Source organism: Orbicella franksi, chromosome 15 (assembly GCF_964199315.1).
Source record: "Orbicella franksi chromosome 15, jaOrbFran1.1, whole genome shotgun sequence".
NCBI lineage: Eukaryota > Metazoa > Cnidaria > Anthozoa > Scleractinia > Merulinidae > Orbicella > Orbicella franksi.
The window spans coordinates 14848012-14862512 of NC_138159.1; the positions used below are offsets into that span (position 1 = coordinate 14848012).

At 38.8% G+C, this 14501-nt stretch overlaps 1 protein-coding gene and 1 long non-coding RNA gene across 3 annotated transcripts in view; one reads left to right on the plus strand and one right to left on the minus strand.

Moving 5' to 3' along the window:
- Window positions 1-14501, minus strand: part of LOC145470193 (uncharacterized) — a 370979-nt gene that overhangs the window by 193397 nt on the left and 163081 nt on the right. The gene's annotated exons all lie outside the window — the stretch shown is intronic.
- On the plus strand, window positions 924-12294 carry LOC145470192 (uncharacterized). The gene is made up of 14 exons (XM_081454025.1): window positions 924-3018; window positions 3894-4128; window positions 4585-4693; window positions 4943-5046; window positions 5795-5910; window positions 6056-6129; window positions 6622-6899; window positions 7132-7283; window positions 7766-7850; window positions 8244-8467; window positions 9066-9158; window positions 9348-9564; window positions 9753-9839; window positions 10418-12294. Exons 1-14 carry the CDS (start codon window positions 1978-1980, stop codon window positions 11941-11943), a joined length of 4341 nt encoding a protein of 1446 aa, XP_081310151.1. The 5' UTR covers window positions 924-1977; the 3' UTR covers window positions 11944-12294.

A 14501-nucleotide genomic window follows, 5' to 3' on the forward strand; every position in this document is an offset into this window, starting at 1 on the left:
AGGAAATTTATTTGCAACAATAGGCAATGAATTAAGGGACCGGAAGACCTGTGGCAAGAGCTGAAATTTACATACTGACTGTGTACTTTGCACTACACTGAAGTGAGGGACAGGCTAAAATGCGACTGAAGTGAAGGAAACGCTCAGGTTTAATTTTTAGCTTAATCAGATTCTTAATTCCGCTTCAATATTTGAAATCCCGACCACGACCCATAAAACTTTACAAGCTTTAACAGTCGGACCTCTTCTTTGTCCTGTAAAAACTACGTACAGTTATATAATTTGCACTGAGTGTTTATTCCATGCTTGAAACAAATTCCCGCGTCTTTTATTGATTCATTTAGTGTATGAGGTCATAACGGAAACAACTGCAGATTTCCTAACGTAAAACTAATAACACCTAGTTCGTCTCGCAAAAAGTTCATCTTTCTACACATGAACAGAATGCCTTTCGCCTACTTGCAGGGAATTACGTAATAGATCTTATTTATTGTAATGGTTTCTGCTGGAACGTTCATGGAAAAAAAATATATATCTACATATCGTTTTTTAGATGTAAATGGACGCTTTGCAGAATTTTAATCTTCAGTATCTCTGGATGATTTAATTTACTTTTTTTCTCTCTTTTTTTCTGTAGCCAGTCGTATTTTGTACTTCGTAACAGCTAACGATGTTAATTAAGTTCTACAAACCTTGATGCAACGGCGTCCTTTGGTCAGCGAATCGCTCTTGAAGTTCGTCTGTGAAACCCATAGACAAGCCTAAATTGCCCAAGTGAGTATCATCTGAGTCGTTGAGTCATCAAGTGTTATGACGGAATATTTGTAGTTAAAATGATTCATGTTATTGAAATTAACATAGGTTATGTAAGCTTTTTGCAGGTTGTTGCATAAGACTATAATTAAAACTGTTATTACATTAATTTGCTTCATGAGGGGCTTAGGTCTCAAAAAAAAATCTCAGCATGCGATCATGAAATGTGCCATGTTATGTCAATCACTTCTCTAAGATGTGCTAATTATCTTTGCGCTTGTGGTCCGGGAATGTCATCAAGGCGGTTTGCACAAAGTCTGCTACTGTTACATGTCAAAAAGAGTTGATAGAGCTGTGTTCTCTGAATGCCGGAAATTCCGGAAGTTCCGAATACATACCGTCAACAAAACAATTACCTGTTATCGGTTTTAATCGTAGCAAACACGGTTTACGAAAAGTTATACTGCTGTCATATTCTAAAATGTAGAGGCTGGGGTTAGCCTATTTTGACATATTAAGAACACTTCTACGGTTGGGTTTACTGATTTTAACTCAACTGAAGCGAACAGTTATTGCCGTCATTCATACAACTTGATAAAAACACGAAACTGGGGCCCGTTTCTCGAAAGTCCCGGAATCTTTTCGGGTCTGAAAAGCCATTTTTCGTTAATCGGTATTTAAAGACAGAGAAGTGTATACGCCCGGAACTTCTTGTATGAAGAAAACCTCTGTCCGTATTAAGAATGTATGAAGAAAACAGCTCTGTAGTCAAGAGGTTTGAGATTTTGCTACGGCTTTTCGGGTAAGAAAACTTTTCGGGACCTTCGAGAAACGGGCCCCTGGCCTGGCCGCGTACTTTTGAATAGAAGATCGAATCCGGCTAGCTCGAACTCCGAATGTCAACATTCCCGTTCTCACGAACGATAAGCTCGTTTCACGCGAGTCCAACGTGCCTGTTGGCCTGTTCGTGACTTGTTCGTGACACACTATTGTGTCGTCGGAAAATCACGTCGTCACAATACTAGTGTCCAGACTTCCCGGTCGCAAACAATGTTTGTACATTGTACATGGTCACGACGACTCTAATCAAGCTTTGCGACAAGAATCTGCAGGGTATTTTGTAAGTTAAACGTTCACTTATTTAATAATGCCCTACTTGAGCGCGAAATTCAAATTATTAAGCACAATGAGTCGGTTTTCGATTCATTCGGCGCGATTTTCGTCATGGATGTGGACGGCGTTCATCGATCGCCTTGGTCGCTTTCGAGAGTAACTGGCAAGAATCTCGACGCTAGAAAGCACTGGTATGTGCTTACGTCAAGTCTGTGTGGTGTTAAACCAAATGTGTTTGCCAAAAATGAAATCTTTCGGCGATTTCCCGAGGAAATACGCTCTGTGGCCCCAGCAGATCTGAAGCCCGCCAAACGAGGTTGTTCATTCAACATGCAGCCAATCAAACTCCATGTTGTCTCTTCGTTTGGTCTCTGCGCTGCACTACTTCGACAGCGAGATCTTTCTCCAGATGGGTTTGTGGGATCGGCTAAATTTATCCCTGTTGTGGATGCACTGAATGGGATCGCTCTAGACGAATGTGAGCCACTATGCAGTTTAGGCGGGAAAAGCTTCCACTCAAATCATGGCTCCCACGAATTGCAAGAACTGCAGTCAAGAATCGCCGAACTGGAGTCCGAACTTCAGGAACTTGAAAAGAAGAGCAAGTGCGTGAATTCTTTTCTCCCTTTTTTCACCCCATTGGCAACATCTTCCCCGTCTCATTGCCCAAATGAGAGCAGTGATAGCAGCAGCAGCAGCAGCAGCAGCAGCAGCAGCAGCAGCAGCAGCAGCAGCAGCAGCAGTAGCAGCAGCAGTGTGATCGAGGAGACACTGAAAAGCCCCTCAATTGGTCCAACTCTGAAAAAGAGGAAAGTGTCACAGGAATGCCGAAAAGTCGCTGTGGAGCTGGATGGTGTATTGGCCAAGTACCACGAGACTCTGGCCTGTGTATTGGGTAACAGCTTTCTATATGGTAGTGAGAAGGACAAAGGCAATGTTTCTGAAACCCTTTCAGAAATTGTCAACCTGGTCATGGACGCGAAGGGATCAAAAAAAGGACTGGAAGAGCTTCTGTTGCCTGAAACATACCTGCGAGTGGTAGAAAGTATGAGAGTGCCTGACTGGGTATTGCTATATTTCAAGCTCCAAGCAAGATTACCAGACGCTGGTTGGCAAACGCTGCTAAATCTGACTCAGCTTGGAAGAAGTGGGGTAAGTTCAACCCTTAACAAACAAAATTAATGTTATAAATTGCTTGATTAAACTGATCTGGTAAGGGGGAGGGGGTGGGGGGTGTACTCCTGTCAATTTAAAATGAGTGTGTACCTCAAAACTTCTTAAACCCTGATTCTATTTAAGGATTGACATTTCCAAAATTAATGCTTTTGCAAAGTATCTGTGTATTGGAAAGCACTTATTTAACCTTGTTGTTTATAAAAGAGAGGAACCATTTGGTGGATACCTAAAAAAGTTATTACAGGACACGAAATTAACTTTTTATCCTAAGCCATTTGGTTCCTGAGTATTTCCTGAGTGGTCGCGAACTCCAAAAACTTAGGTGCCATGTTTTATTGAAGTGGAAAACTACATTCTCATTCAGTATTATAAAAACAAAATAATATGTTAACGTTATAAGTATTAAGCTTCTGGGCTAATTGTTGCATGGACTAGTGCACATCACTGTCAAATGGTGGAGCATTCCAATACTACTAAGTGGACATTAGAACTAATGAAATCCAAGATGGCGTCAAAGCAACAGATATTTTCGTAAAGCTGTGCCAATTTCCGAAAACTACTGCATAAAAGCCCATTACGGCCATGGATACTGTCATGGGTTTTGGTTTGAACATTTTGAAAAATTCAGAAGGCCTTCAGGTAGAGGGTAATGAGGAATTCAGTTTGGTGACGAATTCTCAGGATTTGGTCGTGAACGTGAAAAACTTAGGCATTTCCATGCCCTTTTATTACCTCATTTAACTTTATATTTATAAGCTGCCTAGACTTGTCTTAATGCCATGGGGTTACCTTAAAGATTTTGGATTAGTTATGAAATGTTATGTTCAATTAAAGTTAATGTTTACTTTCAGCGTTCCAGTGACACTGCAGTGCTCTTGACTAAAAATGAAATAAAGGCAGTAAAAAAACTTGTGTTCAAAGTTGTACGGACAACTATGTCCATTCAGAAAATGAACACAGATTTCCATTCCTGTGGAGTGGACCTGGCATCTGTCTTGGTGTGGGCAATTAGGGAACAGAGACTGTGGTCATCTGATACAGATACCATGGAATTTAACATCAAACTTGATGGACGCCCACTAGGAGGTAAAATTAAGAGTCTTGAAACTTGTTGCATGCTAACATTTTTGTTAAAAGTTTTGATCGTAGGATTGCAGTTCATACTAAGCAATTTTTGATGTAATTTAAGTGGCCATTTGACATTACTTGTGTTAGCTATCACCAATCTTTGCTTTTACTTTAAATGTGGTCAGTTTATTTTTATTTTGAAATATTTTGCAGTGTGAGTGTCTTGATGTATCACCTTTGATCACATCACATGTGCTCTGCCCCTGTTGTGGTCTTGTAGTTTTGAGTTGTCATGAACCTTTTGACCCCTTTTATAACTTTTTACCTCTTCAACTTGACTTTAGTTATTTGGTTGAATAATTAGTGGTAAATTTATCTTGTTAGACATTTTGGTGTATACTATTTGGGTAATAATTTTTTGCAATTCCTAGCAATGCACCCCATAATTAATGTCCATTTTACTGCTATCTTTAGGCAGAGATCAAGTGGCTGTTGGGCTTGTGCCTATCGACTTTGCAAATAAAAGTTCAGAAAGTGCCCTTTCTGTGTATCCTGTAGCTAGTGCAAACTGTAAAGAAAAAAGGTTAGTTTTGTTTGCAAATCATTGGTGTTAAAATGTCTCGTTTTAAAATAAATTAAGAATGATGATAACAAACTTTACTCTTCTGTTCAACAAGAAGTCATGTACATATGCTGCACTTGCCAATGATTAATGTCCTGTATGTACATGTACATAGAGTAAGAGTAAGAATATGCCTCTTCAATGACCAGTAGGTATTTTTAACCCCAAAAGTCTATTCTTAATTTTTGTTTCTTTCTTTAATTTTTCTAGAGAACAGCTTACACAGCTTATCACAAATCTGAACGAGCAGAAAAGAAAACTAAAGAAAAGTGGAATTGTGGTAGATGGTAAAAAGTACCACATCAAATTTACAGGTACAGTGGAACCTGGTTAATATGAACACCAAATGGACACGTCAAAGTGTTCGTATAATCTGGTGTTGGTATTAAGGTGGTTAATTTTAGAGAAAATATATGGGCTTTTCCCCATCAGGGCAAATGGAACTATCTGCAGTATCCAGGTGTCTGTATTAAGTGGGTGTCCACTGACCACAGAGTGGGGTTCCACTGTAGTATTTCATTGGTGAAAAAAAAATTAGGTATGCATGCAATAATTAATGTTCAAGACTCCACAATTTCATTAGTTTTTTTGCGCACTCTGCATGCATTTCCAGTTTGAGAGATAGAAAAACTTAAGTTGTGCAAAACAGTTCTTTCTTGTGACGGTATCAGTTAGTGTTTGTTGAAGGTGAAAGAAAAAGGAACTTGTCTCTCAAACCAATTAAATCAGTGGTGCAAGCATTTGGTTGATAATTTGCTCTGAAGCTGTGATTTTTAATCAAGACCTCAGCTTTTTGCAAAAATTTATATTAAAAAGTTATGATGTTAACAGCAATTTGGCTTATGATGCCTTCATTATTCCAGTTTGAAAGGATAAAAGAAAGAAGTTCAAGGTTGTTGTCAGCATAACTTTTATAACATTAGGGAAACAAAGCCACCATGATTGCCTGCAGTTTTAGTTAACTTAAGACATTTTACAATACAGTTAGATGTGGTGTTGTATACTAGCTTTTGGATTCCTCTCAGACTTGGTGATTCTTTTTTGATACATTGTACTTTGCAGTTACACTTGATTATAAAGCTCTTCTGCTTTTACTGCGGAAAAAGGATGATGAAGACTATGTTCTTGGTAGCAAGGGGTATGACACTGAGTTCTGTGCGTACTGTGACGCCATTAGGGTAAGTGTTGTTAGTTTATTCTAAAGTCATATTTTTATACCCAACCTGGCCCAGGCTACATGTAGGGTCTCACCAAAGTAAATAATAATAAAAAATATTTAAAGGTGAATCACTGTCACAATTCAAGTTTTTTTTAAATTCCTAGGCATGCAAATGTCATGGAGTTAATCCAGATGAAACGTGTCTTGACTGCCTACGATCCAAAGTTAATATTGGCAGGTGAGTATACAGTGTGGCACAATAAATGGTTATTGCATGTCACTCTTTTATGTCTTAAAAAATATATGGCATTTACCTGAGATCAGGCTTCATTTTATTTCACTTGGTAAACTAATATTCCTTTAAGTGGATTGTCAAATGTGAAATCAACCAGAGACCCTGATTTCAATTTTGACAAGTACAAGTAGTGTCTACCAGACACTTTTCTATCATTTGATTTTTTGCAAACAGCCTGTGAAAAGTTGCCCCATTTATGGCACACTATATTGACAATGTCATGGCACTATCTATCAATATTGGCACGAATGTTCATAAACTTCCTGAGATATGATATGACATCCATCCTGTAAAAGTTAGTCATGTTGTATCAGTTGGTCATGATTAGTGACAACATTTTGTTAATACAAAGTTTGTTTAATGGAATGTTACCATCCAATCAGGTTAGGATGTTCATAATTTATTATTTTGTTTTGCGTTTTCATGTGTATGAAGATCCACAGGTCTACGCGATGACCTCACATTTCTTCTTGAAGAAGACCTCAGCAGCATTAATCTGTGTTCTCTTCATTGTCAGATGCGAAATTGTGAGCAGCTACTGGGTTCCTTGGGCTTATTTGCACATCGTGTTGGCTCTCTTGATGACCTGAACCAAGCCTTGTCTGACCATGGGCCTGAAAGTTGTAAAGGATTTCCTCGTATAACTATAAAACAGAAACCTGGCCAGCAAACAGCAGTGGAGAGAAACAACACAAAAGTGGCATCTTTTTCTGGTTTGTGTATTGTTGTGTGATAACAAAATGACCATAACTGCTAGCTATCACATGCTAACAATTGAAATGTTGTGCCTGTATGCACTTTAGATCCATGTCAAGTATTTTTATAACATAACAAAAGTAAAGTGGGTTTTATTTTTTGTCTGGTCACTGTCCAATATTTTTCCTGTTACTGTTCCTGTTTTGTTCTCAATGATTCATTGACTGAAGACTGTGATATCCTACACAGGGTCCTTTGAGAGGGAAGTTCTGAAGAATTTTGACAGCATTGTAGAGAGATCCCTCCCCATAGAAAAAGTCCAAAACTACTACAAGCAATGCTCCGGCACAGGAAAACAAGTAATCTTGGACTATGTGACATTTTTTGAAGACAGAAAAATGGTTAGTGGATAAGTATTGTTGTTTTTTATTTAGCCATGTCATCTCAATAAAAATTTCTTCCTTCTGCTAATTTAATTTCAGTCCAATTTTACCTATAAACTGAAGTTATCATGATAAATCCCACTTTATGTATAGTTTTTGTCATCACCATCAAAGGCTTTTGGTTCCTAGTTTGATTTATGTTTATTTTGGAACACACTGAATTAGCATTTTACACAAATCATATTGTGCCTCAGAAATTTACTTGACAGGGGGTTTTAAGTACTATTAAGTGCCCTTTTTTCATGAGTTCACATGGATGTTTTTTAAAGCAATGGAGGAACAAGTTTAACAATAACTTTATCTTTGAAAACATGAAAAGTAGCAGGTTTGATGTAGTGAGGTGAAGGTAATTTGATGGGCTGGACAATAAGATTCAATTCATGGAGACTTCTGGCTTGTTTTGTCTACAAATGTATTAAACAAGAGTTATTATTTTGCAGTATGTCACTGAAATCCTGGAATGTGGGGAGTTCTCAAGGGATTATGGGGTTAGACAGGAAACAGTCAAGATTGAGAAAGGCAGCGGTATGGATAAAGTTAATATTCTCCCTATTAAAGTTGTTAAATAATATCCTTAAAAGTTGAGCAAGGGGTCTGATTCAATAGTGCAGTTTCACAATTTAATGCTGAAAAATTACCTTTTTAGGATTTAGCCTTTTATTTGACCAGGCATTTTATTTAAGTCAGCCAATTAGATAATTGTATAATATATCAACAAAGGTGTTGTTTTCTGACGTGTAACAGACTTGGCTTATATAGGTACAAACTGGATCAAAGGTACTGCATTTAGCAAAAATAGAATTTAAGAAACTAGAAATAGAAAGCTTGCCTTGAGTCTTGCCCAGCCAAAAAATGTATCTTGTTGGGTCCTTGGTTGTTCCAGATGATGTTATACACAGCTCTCAATTGCATTTTCAGATTTTGAAAAATTCCTGATCAGCTGTAAGAATGAATGGGAAATGAAGCTAAAGGAGGTCGAGGACAAGTTTCTTGAATTGAGCACCCTAGATAACCTTGCAGATGTTCCTAGTGAGCCGAAGCGGAAACGAAGGAAGACAAGCTTAGTTCGTCCACAAGTGTTCATAAAACAAGACCCCTTTGCAAGCTATGCAGCTGAACTCCAAGTTATGTTTTTCAAAAAGGTACAAAAGATTTCAGTTGTTTTTCTTAAAAATTATGGAATGGTTGCTAAAAAGGTGAACGGTCAACTAAACTGTAACTTAATGACACTGATGAACTGAAATGAGACTGTCAGTTCAGCATGATTGGTGTATTTAATTTGACGATGATAGTCTTAACCAGGAGCACTAGCAGTTACATTGTACTGATATACAATGTGTCAGTTGACACGTGGCTGAGAGTGGGCCAGTTACACACTAACAGATAAGATAATCAGCTTTAGTATATACCAAACCAGTAGATAGTGCTTTTCCTGCACTCTGATTCAGACAGGCTACTCAAACTCAGGATAGTGTTTGCTATTCACCTCCTGGCAAATTCTGGCTTGCACACGCAAGTTTTTTCTTATCTCTTAGAAAAAAGGAACTCTTTTGGTGTTGGTTATCCACTGATTTGGTGTATATTGATATAGAATTTATATTTACCTCATTGTCAGTGCTGCTTCGCAGCTCAGCAAGTATTCATCACCATTCATCTTCACTATTAATTTTTTTGTGTATAAACATCATGAAGAAACATTTCAAAACCTAAAACGTTATTTATGTTTCTATTGCTCATAAGGTCTGCTGTGACTGGAGAGATATTGCTCTTACAATACGTGATAGGGTATTTGAGGAAGGTGAAGAGCAGCTTATTGATATGCATGATGTGAAGGTAACCAGGTTCCTGACTTTTTTGCTCATTTTCACTCTGCTGAAGCTCTGTTCCTGTTCAACTTCATTACTACATGTAGTTCTTCTTACAGAATTTCACACATTGGAAATTGCATTCATAAAAATTCATGTCTGCAGCTTACATGTATGGTTTCTCATTATGCCATTATGTATTTGTTTGAAATTTCAGTGTAAAGAGTGGGGCTTTCTTTTGAAGAAACTATTTGGTGTCCATCTTGGAACAGGCGATTATGGACACCTGGTGATAGACCACAGTGCCATGTTACTGCGCCAGTTCCGTTCCCTTTACAAGTACTCTGGGCAAGGCTTCGAAGCATCGCATAAGCTTCATCGTAATCTATACTCAAAAGCAACAAACCATGATGCATCAGCACCAGGGCAGTCATGTAAGCTCAGTCTTATTATAATATCAAAGTTACTGTTAACAATCGATATAATAGGTACAGGGATACAGGCCAGATGGACTTGTTGTCCCCCTACATACTTAGCCCCAGATGACCCTAGATGGCCCTTTACTAAACAATACAATGTTCTGGTGGGCTGTACTAAATACTGCATATTTGTTACTTTATAGTGGATCAAATTCTAACTCACTGGTTTTCAACAATGCTGTTGTCATTGCGGTATTCTTTTCGTGAAGCCAAGAATTCCATTGTGTTTGGTGAGTATAATACTTGAGATCTTGGTGATGGCAAACTTATTCCAGTAGTTCTTTAACATTTTAAAACACATCCCTTAATATTTTAATATTGTTTGTTGCCATTCAGCGTGTAGTCATGCAATGCCCCCCCCCCCCCCCCTCTTTCCCCACACTTGTTTAGCAGGGAGCTGGATGGGTTGACAATTAGTCATCGATTATTATATATTTCAAAAGGTATTAAGAGAATGCAATGTGTACCAATTAATAAGTGTAAATATTAGACAGAAATATTAATTTTTATTGTCTTGACTTCTGCCTCCACTTGTTGACGTGGTCACCATGAAGACCCTTCAGTGCTTTGAAAACTACAGTTGTACCTCCCGTAAGCGGATACCCTCGGGACCAGAAAAAGTGTCTGGTTAAGAGAGGTGTATGCTTACGGGAAGTTAAAAATATAGTGTTTGTTTGTAGCTGAGAACATAACTAAGTGTCTGCTTACGAGAGGTGTCCGCCTAGGGGAGGTGTTTGTTGACGGAGGTTCGACTGTATTTCAGAAACATTTTATTCATGTTAAATTTTTCATTCATGTTAAATTTTAGGACGGAAAAAGTTCAGTTTTCGTGGATGTGGATGGAAAGCCATTGACTCAAGAAAGTGGTCAAAAGAGCACCGAGATTGGATACTCGCAATTGACAACTTGTTCAATCAAATTTTTGGTGGTGATTTTTTGGTATATGTGTATGATAAAAGCAAGGGCACAAGCGTTGACGAGAATATTGTGTCCGGCCTTTTAGAGTACAACCATGATAGCTGGGAGACCGAATACTTGAAGCAACTGACAGACTTTTCTGATAAAGTAACAGAATCAAATGCTCCTAAGCAGAATTGTGGTCCGAAACAGCTGGACTTCACTGATGCACAAACTGCCCCTGCACCAAGTCCTGCTAAATCAAATTCTTCTGAAGAGAAAGATGAAGCTGGGCAAACAAACAGCTGTAACAAAGGCAGGGCAACACAGTCTTGTACTCAGCTGGCTTCTGCTCTATCCACAGCTTCAACAAGGGCTGAACTAGCTGCTTTGGACATGTTAATACCTCCAGTATCCTCTATCTCTAGCTTACCTACCTCTTTGCATGCTCAGATAGCATGCAGTCATCTCTCCTTTATAGATCCCTTCTCTCTGGTGCGACGTCCATGTGAAGCAGTTGTCAGAGCAGCAGAGAAACTTCTGAGTGAAGAGAGAAGAAAAGGAAACCATCCTTCTGGCGTTGTGATTAAAGGATTTGGCCAGTTCACAGAAGAAGGCTTGAGGACTCTTCAAAAATTTTGTGAAATTCCTGAAACGAAACGTAAGATAGCTGCAGAAGCTAAGTGGCTTTCTGGACTCAATTGTACATCGAGAGAACTCACAGTTCTTCAATCAGTCCTGTGGAATCGACCAACAACAAGCTCAGTTCTGAGATTTGATCCCAAATCAATTGATGTCATTTCTTTTTGTGATCTCGCTGAAGAAAGGTACATTGACAGCTTTGTCATTGACGTGTGTATTGGCAAATACATTGAGGAAAGCACCACACAGGGGAGAGAGGACACATTACACTTTCCAACAGAATTTTTTCAGTGGATGCAGGTTAATGACAAAGCTTTCAAGCTGGCACAGTTAAAAGCAAGAGCTTCGCGCATAGGTGCGTTTGACAACGTGCAGCAAATACTTGTACCAGTCTTTATGGTGAACCACTGGGGACTTGTCTATGTCAACCTTGCTAGTCAGCTTTTATATTTTGATGATGGGCTGACTTCTCAGGTGCCATCAACTGCCCTTCCATGTGTCAAAGAAGCACTTGGTCTCCTTCTTGAATTATACCCTCATCACCCATCTCTCCAAGCAGAATTTTGGCACTCTACTCAAAATTTCAAGCGGTTTGGAATGCCATCCCAAGTGCCCATTGATAATAAGATGATTGGAGTGGGTAGCTGTGGAATAGGGGTTATCATGGCTGCCAGAGACTTCATCAGAAATGGCCCTGCAACTGTCAATAATATCAACTGGAGATATTGCAACATGGATAAGCACAGAAAAGACCTCATGCTGCAGATCCTCAGATGGGGCGGACATCATACATAGAAAGGCTCCAGAGTTGCTGGTTGGAACTCCATTCTGCCTATAACATCTTGTGCTCTCAGATTCCTTGAGTCTTACAGTTAATTTGCTGTCGCATTAACCAAGCCTGTACTCTCAGGGGTAGCAGATACCCGAGGGTTACACTTAATTCCCTGTCGCGTTAACCAAGCCTGTACTCTCAGGGGTAGAAGATACCCGAGGGTTACACTTAATTCCCCGTCGCATTAACTAAGCCTGTACTCTCAGGGGTAGCAGATACCCGAGGATTACGCTTAATTCCCCGTCGCATCAACCGAGCCTGTACTCTCAGGGGTAGCAGATACCCGAGGGTTACACTTAATTTCCTCTCGGGTTAACAAAGCCTGTACCCTCATGAGTAGCAGATACCCGAGGGTTACTCTTAATTTCCCGTCGCATTAACTGAGCCTGTACTCTCAGGGGTAGCAGATACCCGAGGGTTACACTTAATTTCCCCTTGCTTTAACTCAGCGTGTACTCTCAGGGGTACTGAGAAATGTTTCCTCTCTGGCGAAACTGTCACCTTGATGTGGTGGAGAGAATTGAGTGTCTCTGTGACCTATGCTGATAATGAGTAATTTCCCAGAAGAAACACCGTAACCAGGAAGGTCAAAGGAGAGAGACCAGACAAAGAGCAGTCTCTTTTTTGGTACAAGATTACTGACTGTAGCAGATAACTTGCCATCACATTAACCAAGCCTGTGTTCCCTTTGGTAGCAGACACATGTACCTGAGGGTTACCATTAATTTTGTTATCACATTAACCAAGCCTGTGCTCCTTGGATTGATGATACCTGCGAATTTCAGTTAATTTGTCATTGAATTAATTTAGAAATCCCATGCTCTCATAGACAACATGTGAAATCTTTGCAAGCATTACAGCCGAATGTCAAGTTGGATTTGGGTAAGTCGCTTTGTAGAAACTAGTGCATTCATGTCCTCGCCAATCGTAAGGTCTGCAGCAACTGTTGCGGTGTTTCCTTTACAATTTGAGTATGGCAAGGATGAGCAGCATGGGTAAACATAATGCAAGTTAATTAATTGAGTATAGTAAGGGAACAACATAAAACTTAATTGACCACTCCCCGTGAGGATCTTTTCAGGGACAGTGAAAGAAATTTAATCTTAATGTACTGGTACATCTAGGCAGTTGTTTAAGTTCAAATAAACGACTGTGCACCACCGATAACCGCCTTCCAGTGAAACCACTGGAACACATGGTGACATGTATTCAACTGCAGCCGCTTGTCGCATGTGAACATATAGTAGGCAATTTTTGAACTCTTTTCTCAAGCCTTTTTATTTGTGTTCTTTTTTTTTTTTAAGAATATTTCACTATTTCAAAATAATTTGGCCTTACAGAATAAAAGTGACTCTGAGCATAACAATTATGCCACCAGAAATGTGTTTTAACATTAAATTATATGAAATTTGTGGGAAAGTATCTTTAAACTTGATTTCGTTCATTGCAGTAAATTAGGTTATACTGCATCTCTTAAGTTGAAATGTATCAATATCAACAATTTCACAATAAACAACACTTGGTTTTTATAATCCAGACCAGTGTTTACTCGGTGAGTCAATATCAATCAATGCAACTCGAAGAACACCGATAATATTGGCACTGCAATAGGAATAGATAAAAAATAGTTGTGACTTTACTGCTATCAATATTGCCGACAATATAGTTTGTACTGTGATTGGCTGGTCAATTGCTATTGATTTTCATCAAAATTGATTCAAGTCCTTTAAACGATAAACCTATACTTATTAAAGCAATTTGTGTTTATGTTTTCGAAAAACAGCAAATAAATGAAAGTCAAAACTGTTTACTATGCCAGAGTCTTACAGTAATATATGAAAGAAACAAATTATGTTATATACCAGTAGTCATTTTGTGCTGGCCATAAACTTTTTAAAGATGCTGACGATCACTTAAGAGGCCCCACTGTTTTCCTTGTAATATGTATGAAGTGTGTAGAGCAACTGGAGTTGAAAATTGAATTAATGTTGAATATTAGAAGTTTATTACAAAGATTGCACTTGACTTGAGACTGAAACTATGTTGAGACAAGCACAGATTCCAATCATTGACTGCTATCAATTTTCCCAAAAACAGTAATGATGCAAAGTATTTTTCTGACTGCAATTCGGTTTTTAATATTGGCTACTTTTTTTGCATGGATTAGGTTTTGGTTTTCCATATTCATTTCTATCGAGTAAACTCTGCCTTGCAAACAGAGTTGATGCACATAAATGTGTTGTTTGTAATTTTTTCTCCTTTTTATAGTTCCACTCGGCTAACGTATAAACGAATACACATTTTTCCCAACACAACAGTATTGTAGAGATTGGGCCACCAAATCAGATCTAACTCGCGAGTAGCTCTGCCTTCCCCGTGCCCGACCACTAAATTGCTTCTACAGGTAATTCTGCCTTTGAATGTTTTTCCACGGGCTCTGTTTTTTGCAGCAGCAAGTGCCTCTCTGGGATCCATTTCACTTGGGTAGTCAGTAACTTGTGTGTCTCCATTCCATTGCACT